The 16,619-nt window shown below is 43.5% G+C and overlaps 1 protein-coding gene across 7 annotated transcripts in view; it reads right to left on the bottom strand.

The window, feature by feature from the left end:
• Positions 1-16,619, bottom strand: part of FOXN3 (forkhead box N3) — a 195,214-nt gene that overhangs the window by 13,076 nt on the left and 165,519 nt on the right. For 5 of the 7 annotated variants that reach the window (XM_081862924.1, XM_081862922.1, XM_081862923.1 and 2 more), the window contains exons 5-6: positions 14,095-14,160; positions 4,500-4,608 (exon numbers count right to left, since the gene is read on the bottom strand). In XM_081862924.1, the coding sequence (XP_081719050.1) occupies positions 4,500-4,608; positions 14,095-14,160 (175 nt within the window). The remainder of the gene's footprint in view (positions 1-4,499; positions 4,609-14,094; positions 14,161-16,619) is intronic. The other 2 variants (XM_081862926.1, XM_081862927.1) reach the window with 2 other exon arrangements.

Here is a 16,619-nt window from a genome sequence, read left to right as displayed (position 1 = left end):
CTTCATTGTATAGTTTCCACCATATGCTCAAGATGGACCTCTTTACCCTGGCTTTTGGCATATGGGATATGTGTTTTCAGGGCCCATCCAACTCCTGTGACTGCTAATTTGTTTTTAATCGGCTCGAATATTGAATTTAAAATGGTTGTGACCTGTCCTGGGATAGTGAAGGGCGGGTAATAAATTAAATAAGTAGCAACTTCTTCCTACTCTTGAAAAAGCCTTTTTGTCAAGAGCTGCAAAGATGTAAACCAGGAACCATCATTTGTGTGTGCAGCCTACCGCTTGTGGTGACAAACCGAAGCTTCAGCATTGCTTACAGTGGTGCCCCGCAAGACGAATGCCTCGCAAGATGGAAAACTCGCTAGACGAAAGAGTTTTCCGTTTTGGAGGTGCTTCGCAAAACGAATTTCCTATGGGCTTGCTTCGCAAGACGAAAATGTCTTGCGAGTTCCTGCGGGGTTTTTTTCCTCCCCCCCCCTTTCCTAAGCCGCTAAGCCGCTTATCCGCTAAGCTGATAAGCCGCTAAAAGCTGCTAAACCGCTAATAGCGCTAAGCCGTCAATGGGCTTGCTTCACAAGACGAAAAAACCGCTAGACGAAGAGACTCGCGGAACGGATTCTTTTCGTCTTGCGAGGCACCACTGTATCTTCATAGCAGTGAATTGTCCTTGGGCTTTGGACAAGAAGGGCTATAAACAGGCTGGGAATTTTCCTGAGCAGCAAGGTTTTCCTTGGTATATTTCTAGATGGATCTTGGTTCTGAATTCTTGGTTTCAGCTCCTGGTTCTTGGTTTGAAGCTATCCTCTGACAGCTGCCTAAAACTTAGTTCTGACACCTCTCTCTGTGTGTGCACAGTGGCCCCTCTCTATTGATTCTGGTTAAGAGCAAAGTATATTATTGTATGGCCAAATGTAATTGTTCTGGAGAATAATCTTTGTGAAGACTGCAGCTTTTAGTCGCTGGTGAATCTGGGAAGTTAGTAGCTTTCGCTACTCCATATTTTCCCACACTTCTGTGCAGCGACGTGGAAGAGTTTCCATTTCAAAGCAGGAGAAATGTTTTCTCAGGCACTTCTGGTTCTAAGGGAGTAAATTAGCACTAAGCAGTATTCCCTGGCATAATCAGGTCCCATCCCAGTGGGTCAAAGAGTACAAATCAATGCAGCTAAGTCTGCTGTATTATTGGCAGGAAAACTTACAGGAGGGATTTCACATCATAATTATATATGCAAAGCTCCACTGCAAACACAGCCTGTGTAATGATCTGCTAATAAAACGGGGCTTTGACTATTATCAGAACAGATGTAGCATTAATGCAAAGGTGTGCACTGTCAATGCGGAGGGAAGTTCACCCCTGAGAGCATTGGTATCAACACGGCATATGTTTCCAGAATCCTGTATTCCCCAAAGCAACCTCTGCTCTGCGACGTATAAAGTGTTTTTCGGACTGAACAAGGGGAACCCTTTAAATCGTCCAGATGTATTTATTTGCAAAAACACTTGCTGGCTTCTCATTTGGGAAGATGTGGTCAGGTCTGCGTATGCCTGGTAACTACACTACATGCTACAATGGTTAATTTTGCTTTGGTGCTACTCAAAGTGTCAAAATGGCCAGTTAAAAAGGAATGGGAGGGGGGAAGCATGTAAAGAATGGCAAATAAATATATTTTGTTTATTTATGAAGAAAGATCAAATTTGTACAAAATAGGTATGGGTATAAAATAATGACAGAAGGCAGGCCTCAAAGCAGAAGCTGGAAATGAAATCCCAGAGCCAAATTGATCTCTTTTTACCAAACCAAGAGCAGAACTGAGGTAAAAATAATACAGTTGGGCCTTTGCTTTATTACCCACCCACCCTTCTCCAACTGGTTCTCATGAAAAACTAATTGCTGACCGCAGTTCAACAGTGCAGAATAAAACAGGTGCCATAGTCTGCATGTTTTTCTCAGCATGAGGGTGCAGAAAAGTGTTACATTGCTGAAGTGTACACTCTCATTTTTCCTTGTATGCAAGGTAGTGTAAGTGAACACGTCTAAATACTGAGCAGGAATGCCAAACATTTGTAGTGGGGAGGGAGACAGGAGGAGGTAAACATTTTCCCCCCTCAGGAATTCCCTCATGTGAGACATGGGAGGAGCCAAGGCCAAAAGTGGGTGGGGCCAGAGCTGGTACCTTGGCACCAATTTTCCTTCTGCCATCCGCCCCCGCTAAAATCCCTTCCAGTGAAGCAGCTAGGCTTAGAAAAAAATCTGGGCTGGCAACTGCCTCTTCCAATCCACCCCCCTGCCACCAAAAAGGAAAAGAAGAAGAAAAGCGGCAATTAGGGTTGTAAAGATGCCCCATTCAGGGGCGTATGAAGGGGGCGCCCCCTGGGTACCACTCTGGGGTGTGTGTGACAAGATGGCCCGCTGCCTCCCCTCAGCTGTAGAGTGGCCGAGGGCGCACATGCAGTCAGTATGGGCACCGCTCACGTGCCGTCTGTATGGGCTGCCACTCACATGGCAACCATACAGGCTGCCACTCGTGCGCCCATGGGCGGTTTGCCCCGCTCCTTGGCATCCTGCCCCGGGTGCTGGAGAGGGTTCCTCCGCCACTGGTCCCATTCACACCTCCATCTTGGCCTTTATACATTATAATGCACACGGTGGAACAGAGAGAACAGCTTGTTTATGGCAGAAATGAAATCTGAACCAGGGACTTCTGGATTCCTGGTTCAGGCTCTTGGTCATTAAGCTTCTAGCTTCCATTCACAATGAAAAATCCTTGCAATCATTCGCTTTTATTACGTTCCCATTACCTTTTTACATCATTGCTCCACCTCAAAAAAGTAGCAATGGAGGCAATGACAAAAATATGGTCCCATTTAGTAGGAGATCCCATTACATGAAAGTTCCCCAATACAATCTATGGCAGCCTTCCTTAATGTGGTGCCCTCCATAGTCTTTGGACTACAACTCCCATCAGCCCTAGCGAGCATAGTCATGGACTAATGGGAGCTGTAATCTAAAACACCTTGAGGGCTCCAAGTTGGGGAAGGAAGATCCATGGGCACTCTTCTCTGGGAAGGCATCATGTGTAAGTTCCAAATGTAATGAATGGGAGCATAGAAAAACCCTTGCTGTTGGCAAATGTTTTCTTTGTGATTATGGCTTAAGTTCACCAGACAGGAGCACATTTTAAAAGGAGCAATTACAAGAAAATTTTAGAGACCACTCTTGTCAACCTGACATTTCACCTGTAAAAAATTGACCACGGACTACCAATTCATACTAGTCAAGAATTGCTCTTCAGAACAATATAATGATGTTTTATAATTTGTATGGGCTTGCTAAAAACAACAACAGAATAGTAAAAACAGGAAGCAAAAATAACAGCAACAGAAAAGCAGTGTGGATATAGTGAAATAAGAGCTGCTGTCAAAAAAACCATGTTCTGTTGGGGCAGCTTTAGTGCTAAATAATGATGATTCAACACACTAAAAATAGTCAATTTCCATTTACAGATTAGACTGAAACAAAAGATCTATTTATGTGGTTTAAGCCAAAAGGACAACAGCAGCATAATGACATAATCTCCCATGGCTAATCTTTACGTATGTCAAGTGGCGAATTCGCCCTGGGTTTTAGTATTTTCGAACAATGCACATTATCCAAACAATTCACAACACCTTGGGTTGGACACTCAAAGGTGAAATGATTGCAAAAGATCACTAACTAATTGGCTCAAGGGCCAGCAGCCAAGTGAGCTTGCACAGAAACTGGGAAACAATGAAATTCATTCATTCAATTACTGTTTGAAAAGGGAACAGTCTACAAATGGCTTAAACAGGCTACAACTGTGAGATGTAATGAACAAAACACACACACAGAGAAAAAAAGTGTACTTAAGCATGTTGGCTAAATACTTAGCTGAAATACTGCATTTTTCTTATGTTGTGAGCACACAAGTAGTCATTTGTACATAATCTTGTGATCAAGTAGACTATGGGCACTTGACCAGTTGCAATTTTTTTTGGGGGGGGGGGGACAAGGACAAAGCATTCCCTGATGGTACTGAAATAGTGAGAATAGACCAGAAAAGAAAGACCCAAATCTAAGACATGTCTTAATATTCAGTGAAATTTGTAAAAATGTAATAAAATAAAAAATATGCATTTAATATTTTGCCTGACATGCTTCTGGGAGAATTGTATGCTAGAGCCACCCCTTGACAAATAAGAACAGAGTAAAAAGCTGGATAAATTTGTTTTTCTAGTAAATGTTTCTGTATGAATCTGAAAAGCTGCATTACTTGTGTGCAAAGTGTGGCCACAGCCACAGAGAAAGGACACCTCTAGATTTTGCTTCAAAAGGAAGTAAATTGTGGTGTAGAAGCTGCACTGAAAATCTGTCAATGATCTTGCAAATAAACCTGTTGCAAGTTCAGCAGCGCTCTCTCAAAGAGTTCTTTCAAGGTTCTTTGCCATCTCCCGCTGCACCACTGATTCTGTACTTACCTTACTGCAGTAGCCATGCTTCCGATTGGGTTTATTGGCAGTGGCCTGACTCCTGGGAAGATTCCTCTACTCAGAATGCGAGCTCCATTTTGGATAACTCCGGGAGGAACTGGAGGCAAATTGCAAGAAAAAGAGGAGGACAAATTAGCTCAGTTGTGAAACTGACATGTTTATTAAAATATCAAGCTTCATTGGAGCAGGGGGAAAGAAGAATCGCTGCTTCATAAATTTATATATATATAAAAACAACTTAGGAAAGAGTTGCATGTGATATTTCATGAGTCAAGTGTAGCCACAGAAAGTTGTGATAGATCAGTCAGTGCAACATACTGACAAAGCATGAGAGCTCCTCTGATCAAATCTCACTCCAGCAACTGACCTCTTGGGAGAAGTCAACATGTGCAGGTGGAATAAGAGTGGAAAGACTTAATGCTTGCCAGATCAACTCTGTTTTCTTACTAGAACCTGAAGATTGACCAGCTAGAGCCACACACAAACGATACACAGAATTACTCTCCAAGAATATTCTGAACCCAGATTTTTTCTTCTTTTGTACCAGAACTGAACTGAGCTCACAGTCCCTTCACACATAAAGGTCATTCCTACTTGGCTTTCTTCATTTCAACAGTCTTATTTAGGTGTGGGGGGGAATGTTTGTTAAACAAGTGGGAAACAAAAACTCTTGCCGATGTATGCCAAATCACTCAGGAGATTTACCAGTTGACCCTGATGCATCTTCTGCCCAGTGTCAGAGAAGAGGACCTATCCTTGTAAGGTCCCAAATTCAATCCATGGCCTCTCAAGATAACAGGATCTCACATAGTTTACTTGTGAGGAGGAAACACATATATAACACCAAAGGAAACTCCTTCCAAAGGTGAGCAATCTTAAGGGTGACATCAAAATCCTCACCGTGATTACTCAGAAACAGAGAGGCACTTTCTCAAATAAACTGCTTGTTTTTTCCTTTTTCTTCTTAGCTTCTAAAAATACATTAACAAACTACCCCAACATAACCCCACCCCTCAAGAAATGGACACAATTTGACTAAAGATCTGAAAGAGGCAACCTTAAACGTTAGTTGAGTGAAAATGAAGTGAACTGTGCTTAGAAAGAAAGAATCAGCAAAACTGAGGCAATTCATTTATATGCTCCCACTTCTCCCCCATTTCCCTTGTAAAACTATGTGCTTGTGTTTCAGACACCTGTTTAGCTCAAAGCAACTCCCTACTCACATTAAAATGAAGGCAAGGTTTCGCATAATGTTTGTTTATTTTTACCTTGACTTTCGGCTCCCAAAAGGGTACTCAAGGATGCTTACAAGATAAGCACACACACACATCCCAAATTCACATTCTACAACTGTTACAACAAGGAAAATAGCCAAAACGGATAAAACAGCAGAAAAATTCGCCACAAAACAGTCAGCCCACCAACATATTCATTAGAAATCCTATTTAAAGTAATGCCCACCTTTAAAAACAAATGCAAATTGCTAAGAGATTCTATGAAAGAAAAAGTAATCATGCATCTCTGTGGAACCCAGTTTCTTGATTGTGGTCCAATCTCCCCCTCCCCCCATTTTTTACCACAAGACAAGCAGGTAGAACAACAATATATAGCGTCTTCTAATAAATTTCAGTCATGGGATCTAGCCAGATGTTATGGGGGGCACATGACTGCTGCCAACCTCCTCTTCCCTAGTGATGTAGTTCTCCAGATGTTGCTGTACTCCAGCTCCCATCATCCCTTACTACTGGCCATGCTGGCTGGGGCTGGTGGCAGCTGACGTCCAACACAATCTGGTGGGCCAAAAGTTCCCCATCCGTGCCCTGTAACATGTAATTGCACCATCAGAATCCACCTTCTAGTTTCTATTGCCAGAAGGAAACAGAATACATAAGGCACCCATTAATTGCATGAGCCGCTAGCATACACTGTAAGCAAAGGATTGCCAGGAATGACAGATATAATTTACACGCCTTAACTCTTATTGCACCCATCAGATGACAGAAAATTGTACATTTTCCTGCAAAATAATCTTTTTCCCCCTTCCTTTTTTTGTCCTAAGGAAATGTCACTTCGAGCCCATTAAAACAATTAGGCTTTTGCTGATATTTCTAGCAGATGTTCCGCAGTGTAAGGGTGCCCATCACACAACAAGGGGGATCATTTGGAGGAAACATAATCTATTCAAGAGTGTTCAATAGAAAAGTCTTTGTTCCATGGGAAAACGTTGCCTCCCAATGCTCAGGCTTCATGGCACTCAAATTGAAATGGACATCAAATGCCCAAGGCGGCTGCTGAACTGTGTGCCACTTTTGCACCAATGACATTTGCTTTATGCAGGCGCAGATGTAATGTTCCTAATCAGGCTGTGGGATTGCAAACTTCCTTCGCCCACCACCTCCTCCATTCAGAAGCACAAGTCTAACCACATCAGCACCGACTATAACAATGGTTAAAGCTAAATAGATTTCCCACTTAGCCCAGAATCTGAAATCAACTTTAAGCCATTATTTCGGATCTTGCATTAAGCAAGTCAACATCAGTGCAGCTGGAACCTGGGACACAGAAGCCAGACCTTTGGTCTACCAAGCCCACTACAAATCTGCTCCGACTAGCAGCAACTCCCGGCCTCCTGCACAGAGGTAGTAGGCACAGGAGTCTTCCCGTAGTCCTGCTACTGAATATTATTTTAATTGTAGGTGCTGGAGGTTGAAACTGCAACTTTTTTGTGGTACTTCTCATATCTGTAGTAGGGGATGTTGTAGGGTGGAGCAGAGCCACCCTCCTGACACCAGCACTTTTGCTGCAAACCTGGACTGGGATGGGGCGAGATAAGGGCCATGTGATGGAAGTGTCAGGTGACCACAACCTGATAAGCAGCACTGATGGAGTCAGGAGGGCAGCTCTGCCCTACCTGCACATACTGCTACTAACTGAACAAGGGTGGCGTTGTGGTCTAAACCTCTGAGCCTCTTGGGTGTGCCAATCAGAAGGTCAGCGGTTCAAATCCCCACGACGGGGCGAGCTCCCGTTGCTCTGTCCCAGCTCCTGCCAACCTAGTAATTCGAAAGCGCGTCAAAGTGCAAGTAGATAAATAGGCATTTCCGTGTGCTATGGTTTCCGTCAACGGTGTTCCATTGTGCCAGAATCGGCTTAGTCATGCTGGCCACATGACTTGGACAAACGCCGGCTCCCTCGGCCTGAAAGCGAGATGAGCGCCTCAACCCCACAGTCGCCTTTGACTGGACTTAACAGTCCAGGGGTCCTTTACCTTTTTTACCTTTTACTAATTGAAATTTGTGCTGCAGGAGATCCTGTTGCCTGCTCCTGGTTGCTTAGCCACGTTTAACTGTAGCACACTATAGCTAACTGGGGTAAAGCCATAAGGAGCTGTACATCTGCTGCAGCCCAGGAAAGGATTTTTTACAATCCACCTTAAGCATGGCAAGCATCATGTGGGATACCAATTTAGGAAAACGAATGAAAGAAACTATCAAATGACTCAGCTGCCTGTCCCAGCCTGTGTTGTCTCAACCTGGGAAATGCCCTTCAAGTCCCTAATGGTCCCTGTTGCCCCATTTGGGGACATCGGCCATAACAGGCTGGCCCTCATGCTCACTATTACTGCTTCCGCTCCAAACTCTATTTACTTTTATCTGGTCTTTTGCTTCAGCTTTCTTTTGAACACTCGCCTCATAAATCCCTCCTCAAACCTAATCCTTGGAGAATCATTTTTTATTTTTTATTAGCAACATTGTCAGCAGCCGCTTAAGAACCTCTGTGTCAGCAACATGTCTGCAAATCTGTATCATATGTCTACATTTTATATTTGTTTATGTCTTCCCTTTTCCATTCTACTCTTCTTTGTGTTACACTATGGGCTGCCAGGTCAGGATTTTTTTTATTTAAATGCCTGAGATTCTTTGAAGCTCTCAGCAATTTGTGCAGGGTACGTTGCAAATCAAAATGAAAATTTGTGTTAAAAATGTTTTTGCCTTTTAGTAGCGCTTTCCATGCCATTTAGGATTTGGCAGATCTCAATGCACGAGCTAGCAGCTCCACACAGTGGATAATGAACAAGTGGCATGGACAACCTATGCCTATGCAGTTAGCAGTGTCACTGATTATTAGAACCATCATCCAGAGAGAGACAGGAAGAGATAAGTGTACACCAGCTAAGGATGGATTCATCAATTTGTCAGTACACGTCAATTCCACATGTGTACATTCGTACAGTTCCATTCCCATTTTCACATTACTCTGCATGAAAATGATCTTCAAATATTACTCTCTCTCAACGTACGCAATTCTAAATGCATGTTCTAAAACACATGTTTTGCTTGGGTGCATTTTCAAAGCTGGAAATTGTACTATTGCAAAATTCAGGGAAGTGAAAAACTAAAGGATAAATTTCTCATTTCCCGTCCCACACATTTGTCTGGGAGGTGCATATCAAACAATTTCCCATCGGAATTCACAGAAAGCAAACTCCTCAAACATCTCTAGCAGGTATTTTTACACCTCTGAACAGTGGGGTCCTCCATTCACTGTTTTAAGTTTTCCTGCTCTCAAAAAGTGGTTTGCCATGTACTATATATGGAAGTTGCTTGGAAGATAAGCCCCACTGCACATGCGTAGTAAGGTTGTGTATGCGTGTTAGAGATTAGGTGGTTCCCTTTAACTTAAACATTTTTAAAAATATAAATAATGGCATTCAACTGAGCCAATAGGATTATAGTAATTCTAAAGTGGGTAATTCTAAAATATAATTAACTAGATATATTTTATCTACAGAATCTAGAGATCTAAAGAATTATTATCTAGTGACAATAATCTATCTAGAGGACTCCAGTCATGTACTTTGGTCATTATCCCTCCAGTCCAGCCCAGCCCAATGGAACCACTGACTTCCCTCATCTATGATGGCAGTTTCATGTGGCTATCACAATGAACCAAAAGTGATGGGTAAGAACACTGAACTTGCCAGGGAAAGTTCAGCCATTTCACCCACTGTTTTACACCTGGAATGTATAAACAACTCTGAAGATAAAAAGAGGTCTGGGGGCTGTTATTCTAGTGCAAATGTTCATGTCGATATTCTGCATGAAACAAGAGTAGCTCTGCTTGCCTCAGTAGGGAAGTCCACCAAGACAGAGGCACTGATGTAGGAGGGGTCCATTAAAAGATGTCTGTGGTCTTCCACACCTGTTTAGCGGTCCTTACTTCCCTGCATAGCCCTGTTTGTGACCCCTGCATCTCCAACCACTTAACCATTGTCAGCCTGCCTCTATAAAGGCCCGGACCAAGTCCCAGCCATTTTCTGAAAAATGACTCCTTTCTCTCAGAGAAAGATGAAATAGTCAGCGCAGAAGACCCTAGTGTGCTGGGACCAGTAAGATAAAAAATGTCTTTTAACATGAATAAATTGCTCTAGTAACAGAAATCAAGGGTATGAAACCCACAGAGGTGGTACCAAGGTAATCCCTTAAAGATACAATGAGAATTAAATGAATACCTCCAGGGGTGCTCCCTCCCTATGCTTAGTGATACCCATTAACCATGTTAGCATAGAGTTCCATAGAAGCTCTCACCTAGCAAACTTGGTGCCCTCCAGATGTTGTTGGACTACAGCTCCCATCATCCCCAACAACTGACCATGCTGGTGATGTAGTCTATAACACCTGGATGGCACTGCATTGGGGAAGGCTGGTCTAGTACTACCAAATCTCTCTCTTGCTGAATACATAACCATGTCATGCTGCTTCCATCCTCAGCAGTCAAAGTCCTCTATGACCATCCATTCTCTTCTGCTGTTCCCCTCTGCGTTGGAACCACAACTCTACGAGTGAGCAGTTAGGTCAAATCCAGATGTCAAGAAGAATGTCACCTTTCCCCCCATCATACCTAGTTTCCCACCAAGTAGCAGATGAGGAAGGGGTGCCAGTCGTGACAATAAGACGACCCTACATGGAGCTTGTGGGGTGGGGGTACAGGCTATGACAACATTTCCATTTCAAAATAGCCCTGCAGAAAATAACTTGCTGACCAGTATAATGCTACACCTCTTTCTGCACGTATTTCTCCAAAACCCTGACTTCACTTCACAGGCCAGGGTTTTTTTTGAGTTCACGGCTTCTCTCTAATCTTATTCTGTCATCCAAACCACCAAATAATCAGCAGCAATCTCTGAAGCAAGCAAGTGCACAGTCGTGATGTGTTCAGCCTGACACTGTATGCTCAATCAAGCACTGGCAAGTGGAAGGGGAGGAACCAAACAGGGCATCTCCAACACCATCCTAAAGCCAGCCAGCCAGGTAAGGAGACAGGAGGGGAAGCAGGATCCTTATACCACTCTGCAAAGCACCACATGCATTGATGGTACAGTACTAAAGATAACAATGAACAACAAGACTTGTTCATTGCAACTATCCCCTCTACAAAGCCTTAGGAACCACACAGTGATTTGCAACTATGGTTTGTTTTGCACAATTAAGAAGGCATGCCACATTTTGCGTGTTACTTGGAGTTTCCAGAAGTGACTCTTCGGTGACAAAACAGGGTGCAAATTCTGAACCACGTCAGATAGTTTAAATGAGAAAAGGCATAGGCTTGCTTTGGAGAGTTAACTACCATTCTGTATCTCCAACTGAGCTTAGAAATCCCATTACAATTATAGCTATGAGGATGGAAAGACAGCCATCTTTTTATCTTAGCACTTTATATCCACTGTGTGCAAAAGATGATGGTCAAATGTGCTGTGGTGTAATCTGTATAGTAATAAAATCAAATAAAATATCAGGTCAGCTCACTCAGTTCTTGCACACTTTTTTATCTGGAAACTATCATACATGGTTGGAAGCACGCGCACACACATGCACACGCACACCCTGGAAACACTGATAGAAGAAAAATATGAAAGTTTAGCGGGGAGGAAGGAACAGTGCCAGGAGGGGAAAAGAGCAACATATCCTTTCCCCTTTAACAATACACTTGTTGTGCTCCTATGTTTGCACAGTCTTGAAACAGCTTCTCTGGCTTCCTGTTTCCAAGGACCATTCAAAGTGAAATGGTTGGTACCCAAGACTGTTCATCCCCGTATGAACCTGCCCAGGCATTAAGATCTGCCCCAGAAGCCCTTCTCTTGTTGCCCTGCGAGGAATTTAGCGACCAGAGAAAGGTGGCACAGTCTGTATAGGGAATGTGCTCCCCAGAGAGGCCCAGCTGTCGTCTCCATGCTGCATTAGGTATCTGATTAAGACTGTTTTCTTTTCCCAAGCTTCAAAAGGTCAAACTAAACACTTTGTTAACTCTGGAAAACTTTTGCGAAGACTGTTTTATTTACATTTTTATCTGACGCTTATTACTTTTATTGTTGATGATGATGTTGTCTGGTGATGTTGCTGTGCTTGATTTCACTCCACGATATATCCTAAACTTAGTTTGTGCTTTACGGATACTTACTGTTTGCCGCTTTGGAAATTTGCTTAGAATCTAAAAGCAGGATAAACTAGGCAAAATAGATTTGGGTTCCAACTACTGCAAGGGGCGTTCGGCTTGTGGAATTTGGAGGGAGGGGTCTAGTCTCTCTGTCCACACTAGAACCTCTCACTTTCCCCAAATGCTGATCCCGAGGGCCAGGAACCCTGAGAAATGGCCTGGATTTGGTTCACAGGACTGTAGCTGGAACAGTGGTGGGGAGAGAGCGAAATCAGCAGAAATCAAGGGCTCCCCTCCCCCTCTTCCGCTAGTGCACAATTGGATCCCAGCCATTCCCCCCCCGGGCTTAGTCAACTGGTAAATGAAGCTCCATATGTAGTAGTAAGCTTCAGAAACAGAACAATTGATTCCAAGCTATTATTAATGCTTTCTAGCAAATAAAATAGAAACAAAAAGGTTCAGGGTCAGGCTTGAGGAAGCCCCCTCAGGAGGCTTCCCTAATGTGCCAACATCCCTGCCCCCTGCTAGCTGATGTAAGCATGGTAGCTGATGACCCCCTCTCCTCCTGTTTATTCTATTTATCTCTGCAGAACAGGTGGGTGGGTGGCTTACTAAAGAGGAGCAGAGACAGCAGTGGTGGCTGATGTGGATTATTGCAATTGCCACAATGTCACAGAGCTCTGGGGCCACTGCGAACAACTACAAGCAATGATGGCTGCCCAGCAATGACTGGAGCAATGACTGCTGCACCATCAGCAGCAATGGCCCCTCAGCAGATGCCATATTGTGATGCCGTCTCTGGTTAGGGGACAGATTTAGGAATTACTGACATAGTACATATTAATTTTACAGGCCACCTTTACAGTGGTACCTCGGGTTACAGACACTTCAGGTTACAGACTCCGCTAACCCAGAAATAGTTCCTTGGGTTAAGAACTTTACTTCAGGATGAGAACAGAAATCGCGTGGCAGTGGGAGGCCCCATTAGCTAAAGTGGTACTTCAGGTTAAGAACAGTTTCAGGTTAAGAACGGACCTCCAGATCGAATTAAGTTCTTAACCCAAGGTACCACTGTAGATATTGGAAAAGCAGTTCCAGTAAAAACAACAGCAACAACAACAGGATTGTTACCCAAGACTCATCAAGGACTTATTCCACGTGATAACAAGGAACTGTCCTCAGTTTATTCTGTTTAGAGAAGGAATATTTATATGCTGTTTTACACAGTCCATTTTCTCCTACAAGCAACAATCCTGGCACTCCTTGAGCACATGTTCATGTGAACCAATGCAATGTGTGAACCTGGTAACCAGGCACATGGCAGGCAGAGAATCCCATAAGAGATATTTATTCTAGCCACCACCATCACAGGAATTTCCACTGGCTCTGTTTTGTAACGATCTGGTTCCCATTTCATTTGTCCACATGTACCTGGAGCTATTAGGCTTTGGGACTGTTTGCATGTAAAACAAAATATATTGTCTGAACTAGTATCTATTATTAAAGTTCTGATGTAGTAAGTTTTATAATCTGGATAAGAGCTCTCTAGTGCAGAAATAGGTTTTTCAAAAGAAGAGTGAATACCTGGACTAGGAAAACGCTGGTGGGGAAATCCTGTTCAAGTGCTCCTTTGACAAAGCCACCTTTCTGATCTTTTTAATAAACGGATCTGATTCAGCCATGCAAGTTTAACATTCAGATTAAAGAGTGAATATAATTTTAATTCTTCCTTTCTTCAAGTTTCTCAAAGGCACCCCAAAAAGTGGAAACAGAAAGCATAACATAATTTTCTAGTGGTGGCCCTAGGTGTGACTGTCTTACCTGTGCTGTAGATGGAAAGTACTTATCAGGCTACTACTGCTTCATTACGAATGACAATTGTATACATCTAATACATGCCACTAGTCATGGGAATCGGATGTACACAATTGTTGTCGCTCATTAGATATAGAATTTTACGCACAGGAACCACCCCACAAAATTATACTAAGTAGAGAATTTCCAAGGGTCTAACTGGGAAATCTTGTTTCTCAATCAGAAACATTTTTTTTAATGATTATTTTTAAGCCTGCTAGTCTGTGTGCTTTGTGAAAGAGAAGGTTAGGCTTACATATCTATGGTGCTATAGGCTATAGAAATATCTACTCACAACCTGCTTGTATCTCAGGGGGAGTATTCAAAAGCATCATGGCAGTGGCAGCATCAATGTCAGGATCTGGAAAAATCAACCAATAAATACATTAATTTACAAGTGGACCAATTTCCACTCCCACTAATTTAAAGAATGAACGGAATCTCCACAGTGACGAGTGTTACCAAAAAGTAAGATTAAATTTGCCAATATATATATAACTGGGAAAAGAAAGATCCTCGCATTTATAAAAAGTTTGTGTATTATTTATTATTATATGTGGTCCCAATGCTACAGAATTGGCCACCATTCTGCATTTTCCTGCTGGGATAGCCATGCCGCTATTGCGTTCTCAGATAACACTAAACCAAAAACCTTGGTTTATTGAACTAGGGTATGCACAAAGGGGATGTACCGTATTTTTCGCTCCATAAGACACACTTTCTTCCTCCTAAAAAGTAAGGGAAAATGTCTGTGCGTCTTATGGATCGAATGTGTGGTTCCTGGAGACGAATCGCCTGAGTGCAGGGGTGAAGAGCGGATCGTGCGGCACGAAGGAGGGAAGGCTGCAGAGAGGAGGCTGCTGGGGTTCAGGGGCGCAGGGGAAGAGCCCTCCCGTCGGAGCGCTGCTGCGCCACCACCTCCTCCCCGGAGTCAGGCCAGGCTGGGCTGTGCAGTAGAAGTGGCGGTGAAGGCGGCAGCAGCAGCAGCATCGCCTCTGTCAATCAGGTGGACTTCCCGCACGCATGCACTTCCCAACCAGCCGCCAGCTGGTGTCTTGGCTGCCTTTGCAGGGGAGATCAGCCGCTCGGAGATGTGGCCAGAGCCCCCTGCAGGGCACTTTTGGCAGCCTCTAAGATATGTCCAAAGCGGAGCGGAGCAGCACCCGAACACACGTCCCCCTATTTACTCCAGAGGAATCCAGCCACTATGTAGGTGTGTCTTACAGTCAGGTGCAAAAAATACGGTACTCTCAACACAGCTCCTTTCCTGCTGCTTTGCTCCTCTCTGCATTTAAGTGGCGGGAAAAAACCAGGATTCAGCACTAAACCATTGTTTCCCATTACATGTGCACCCAGAAACTACAGTTAGCAGATTCCAAGCAAGCCAGGATATTAAGTCAACTAAACCATGGCTTGATATCCCGGCTTGTTTTGAAGTAGCTACAGTAATCATAGTCTCAAGTGTGTCATGAAACAGGAGGCTATGGCCAAGTGCTGAATCCTGGTTTGTGAAGAGAGAAGCAAAGCGGCAGGAAAGGTCCAATCTGAGGGTTCACATAATTCATGCATATATTAGCTTATTAAGGACCCCCCAACAGCCTTGTGTCATCACTGGAGTCCAAATCATATCCTTTCCAGATAACATAGCCAACAATCGGGGTGATGGCACATGTGGTCCAAACATCTTTTTTGCATTACATGCAAACACAGGAGGAGTATTGTGGCACCTTCAAAAGATTAAATATGTACCACAAGATTCTTTCTGTGTGTGTATGAATTCCTTTCAGAGTTGTGATGGGAGATTTCTGTGAAACTCCTGGTACACTCCAGTCCCCCAAAGTCACAGTGTTTGCATGCAGAGGTCTTATTATAGGGTTCATCTGACCCCCATTTCCTTATTTCACAGCTCTGAGTCATGCAGTCCATTCAGGAACTGAGAAGTCTCTGTGTGCTTTCCACACCTCCACTCAACCCTCCCTTTTGCCTGGAATACTAGTTACAAGAGTTTCATTGAGCTCTATGGCAATTACTCAGTGTGAAAGCAGTGTTAGAAACTGAGATATGAAAGCTAGAAGCTGAATGGCACCTTAAACCCAGGTTATGGGGCGCAACAACGGAATATCTAGGTGCGCGGTTTTTTTATAACAAGAATACAAAGCTGAAAATGAATGAACTGGAGCTAAGTTATTGTGTTCATTTTTCACATGGTCTAGTCCTTCCCCTGCCTGTCCCCCTAATATTCTTAAGAGGGTCTCTTCTCCAGTCTTCAGAGTAGTTGGAAGTGAGGAGGCAGAAAAAGGTCCTCCTTTCCTTCCACTCTGCGGTTTTAATCTGAAATCTTAGGCACAGTACTGTGTGCCCAGAGCTCAGAAACTGCTTGCGCTAATGAAATTCCCTGTCACAAAATGCGCCTAGAACAATGGGAGTTTCGAACACTGTGTGTAAGTGCTATTCCTGAGGGGAAATCCCTACCAATATGTATCAGATCATAAAGCTGTAGCAAGTGTGTGAGCTAAAAGAGCAGACTGGACAGTCTAAGTCTTAGTACGTAGGGTGTACACAAACACAACAATAGGACATCATACATGCCCCACCCCCGTGCCCCAGCAAGTAAGAATTAAAATTCCGTGCCTATATAGGGAGCTTGAGAACCATGTATTGGGGGGGGGGCACAAACCTCACAAAGGCACCACAAAGCCATTTGCATCAGGACCACTGTTACTTTTAATAGAAAGATCATCACTTGTCTGCCGTTATCCCTAATCGGTTTCTGAATCCATCATGCGCAGTTGGTTGACAGATGGCAAGTAAGGGACACAG

Source organism: Podarcis erhardii, assembly GCF_964252035.2.
Source record: "Podarcis erhardii genome assembly, chromosome: 1".
NCBI classification, from domain to species: Eukaryota; Metazoa; Chordata; class Lepidosauria; order Squamata; family Lacertidae; genus Podarcis; species Podarcis erhardii.
Note: the sequence above shows the minus strand (reverse complement) of the source record. Positions and strands in the feature narration are given on the sequence as shown.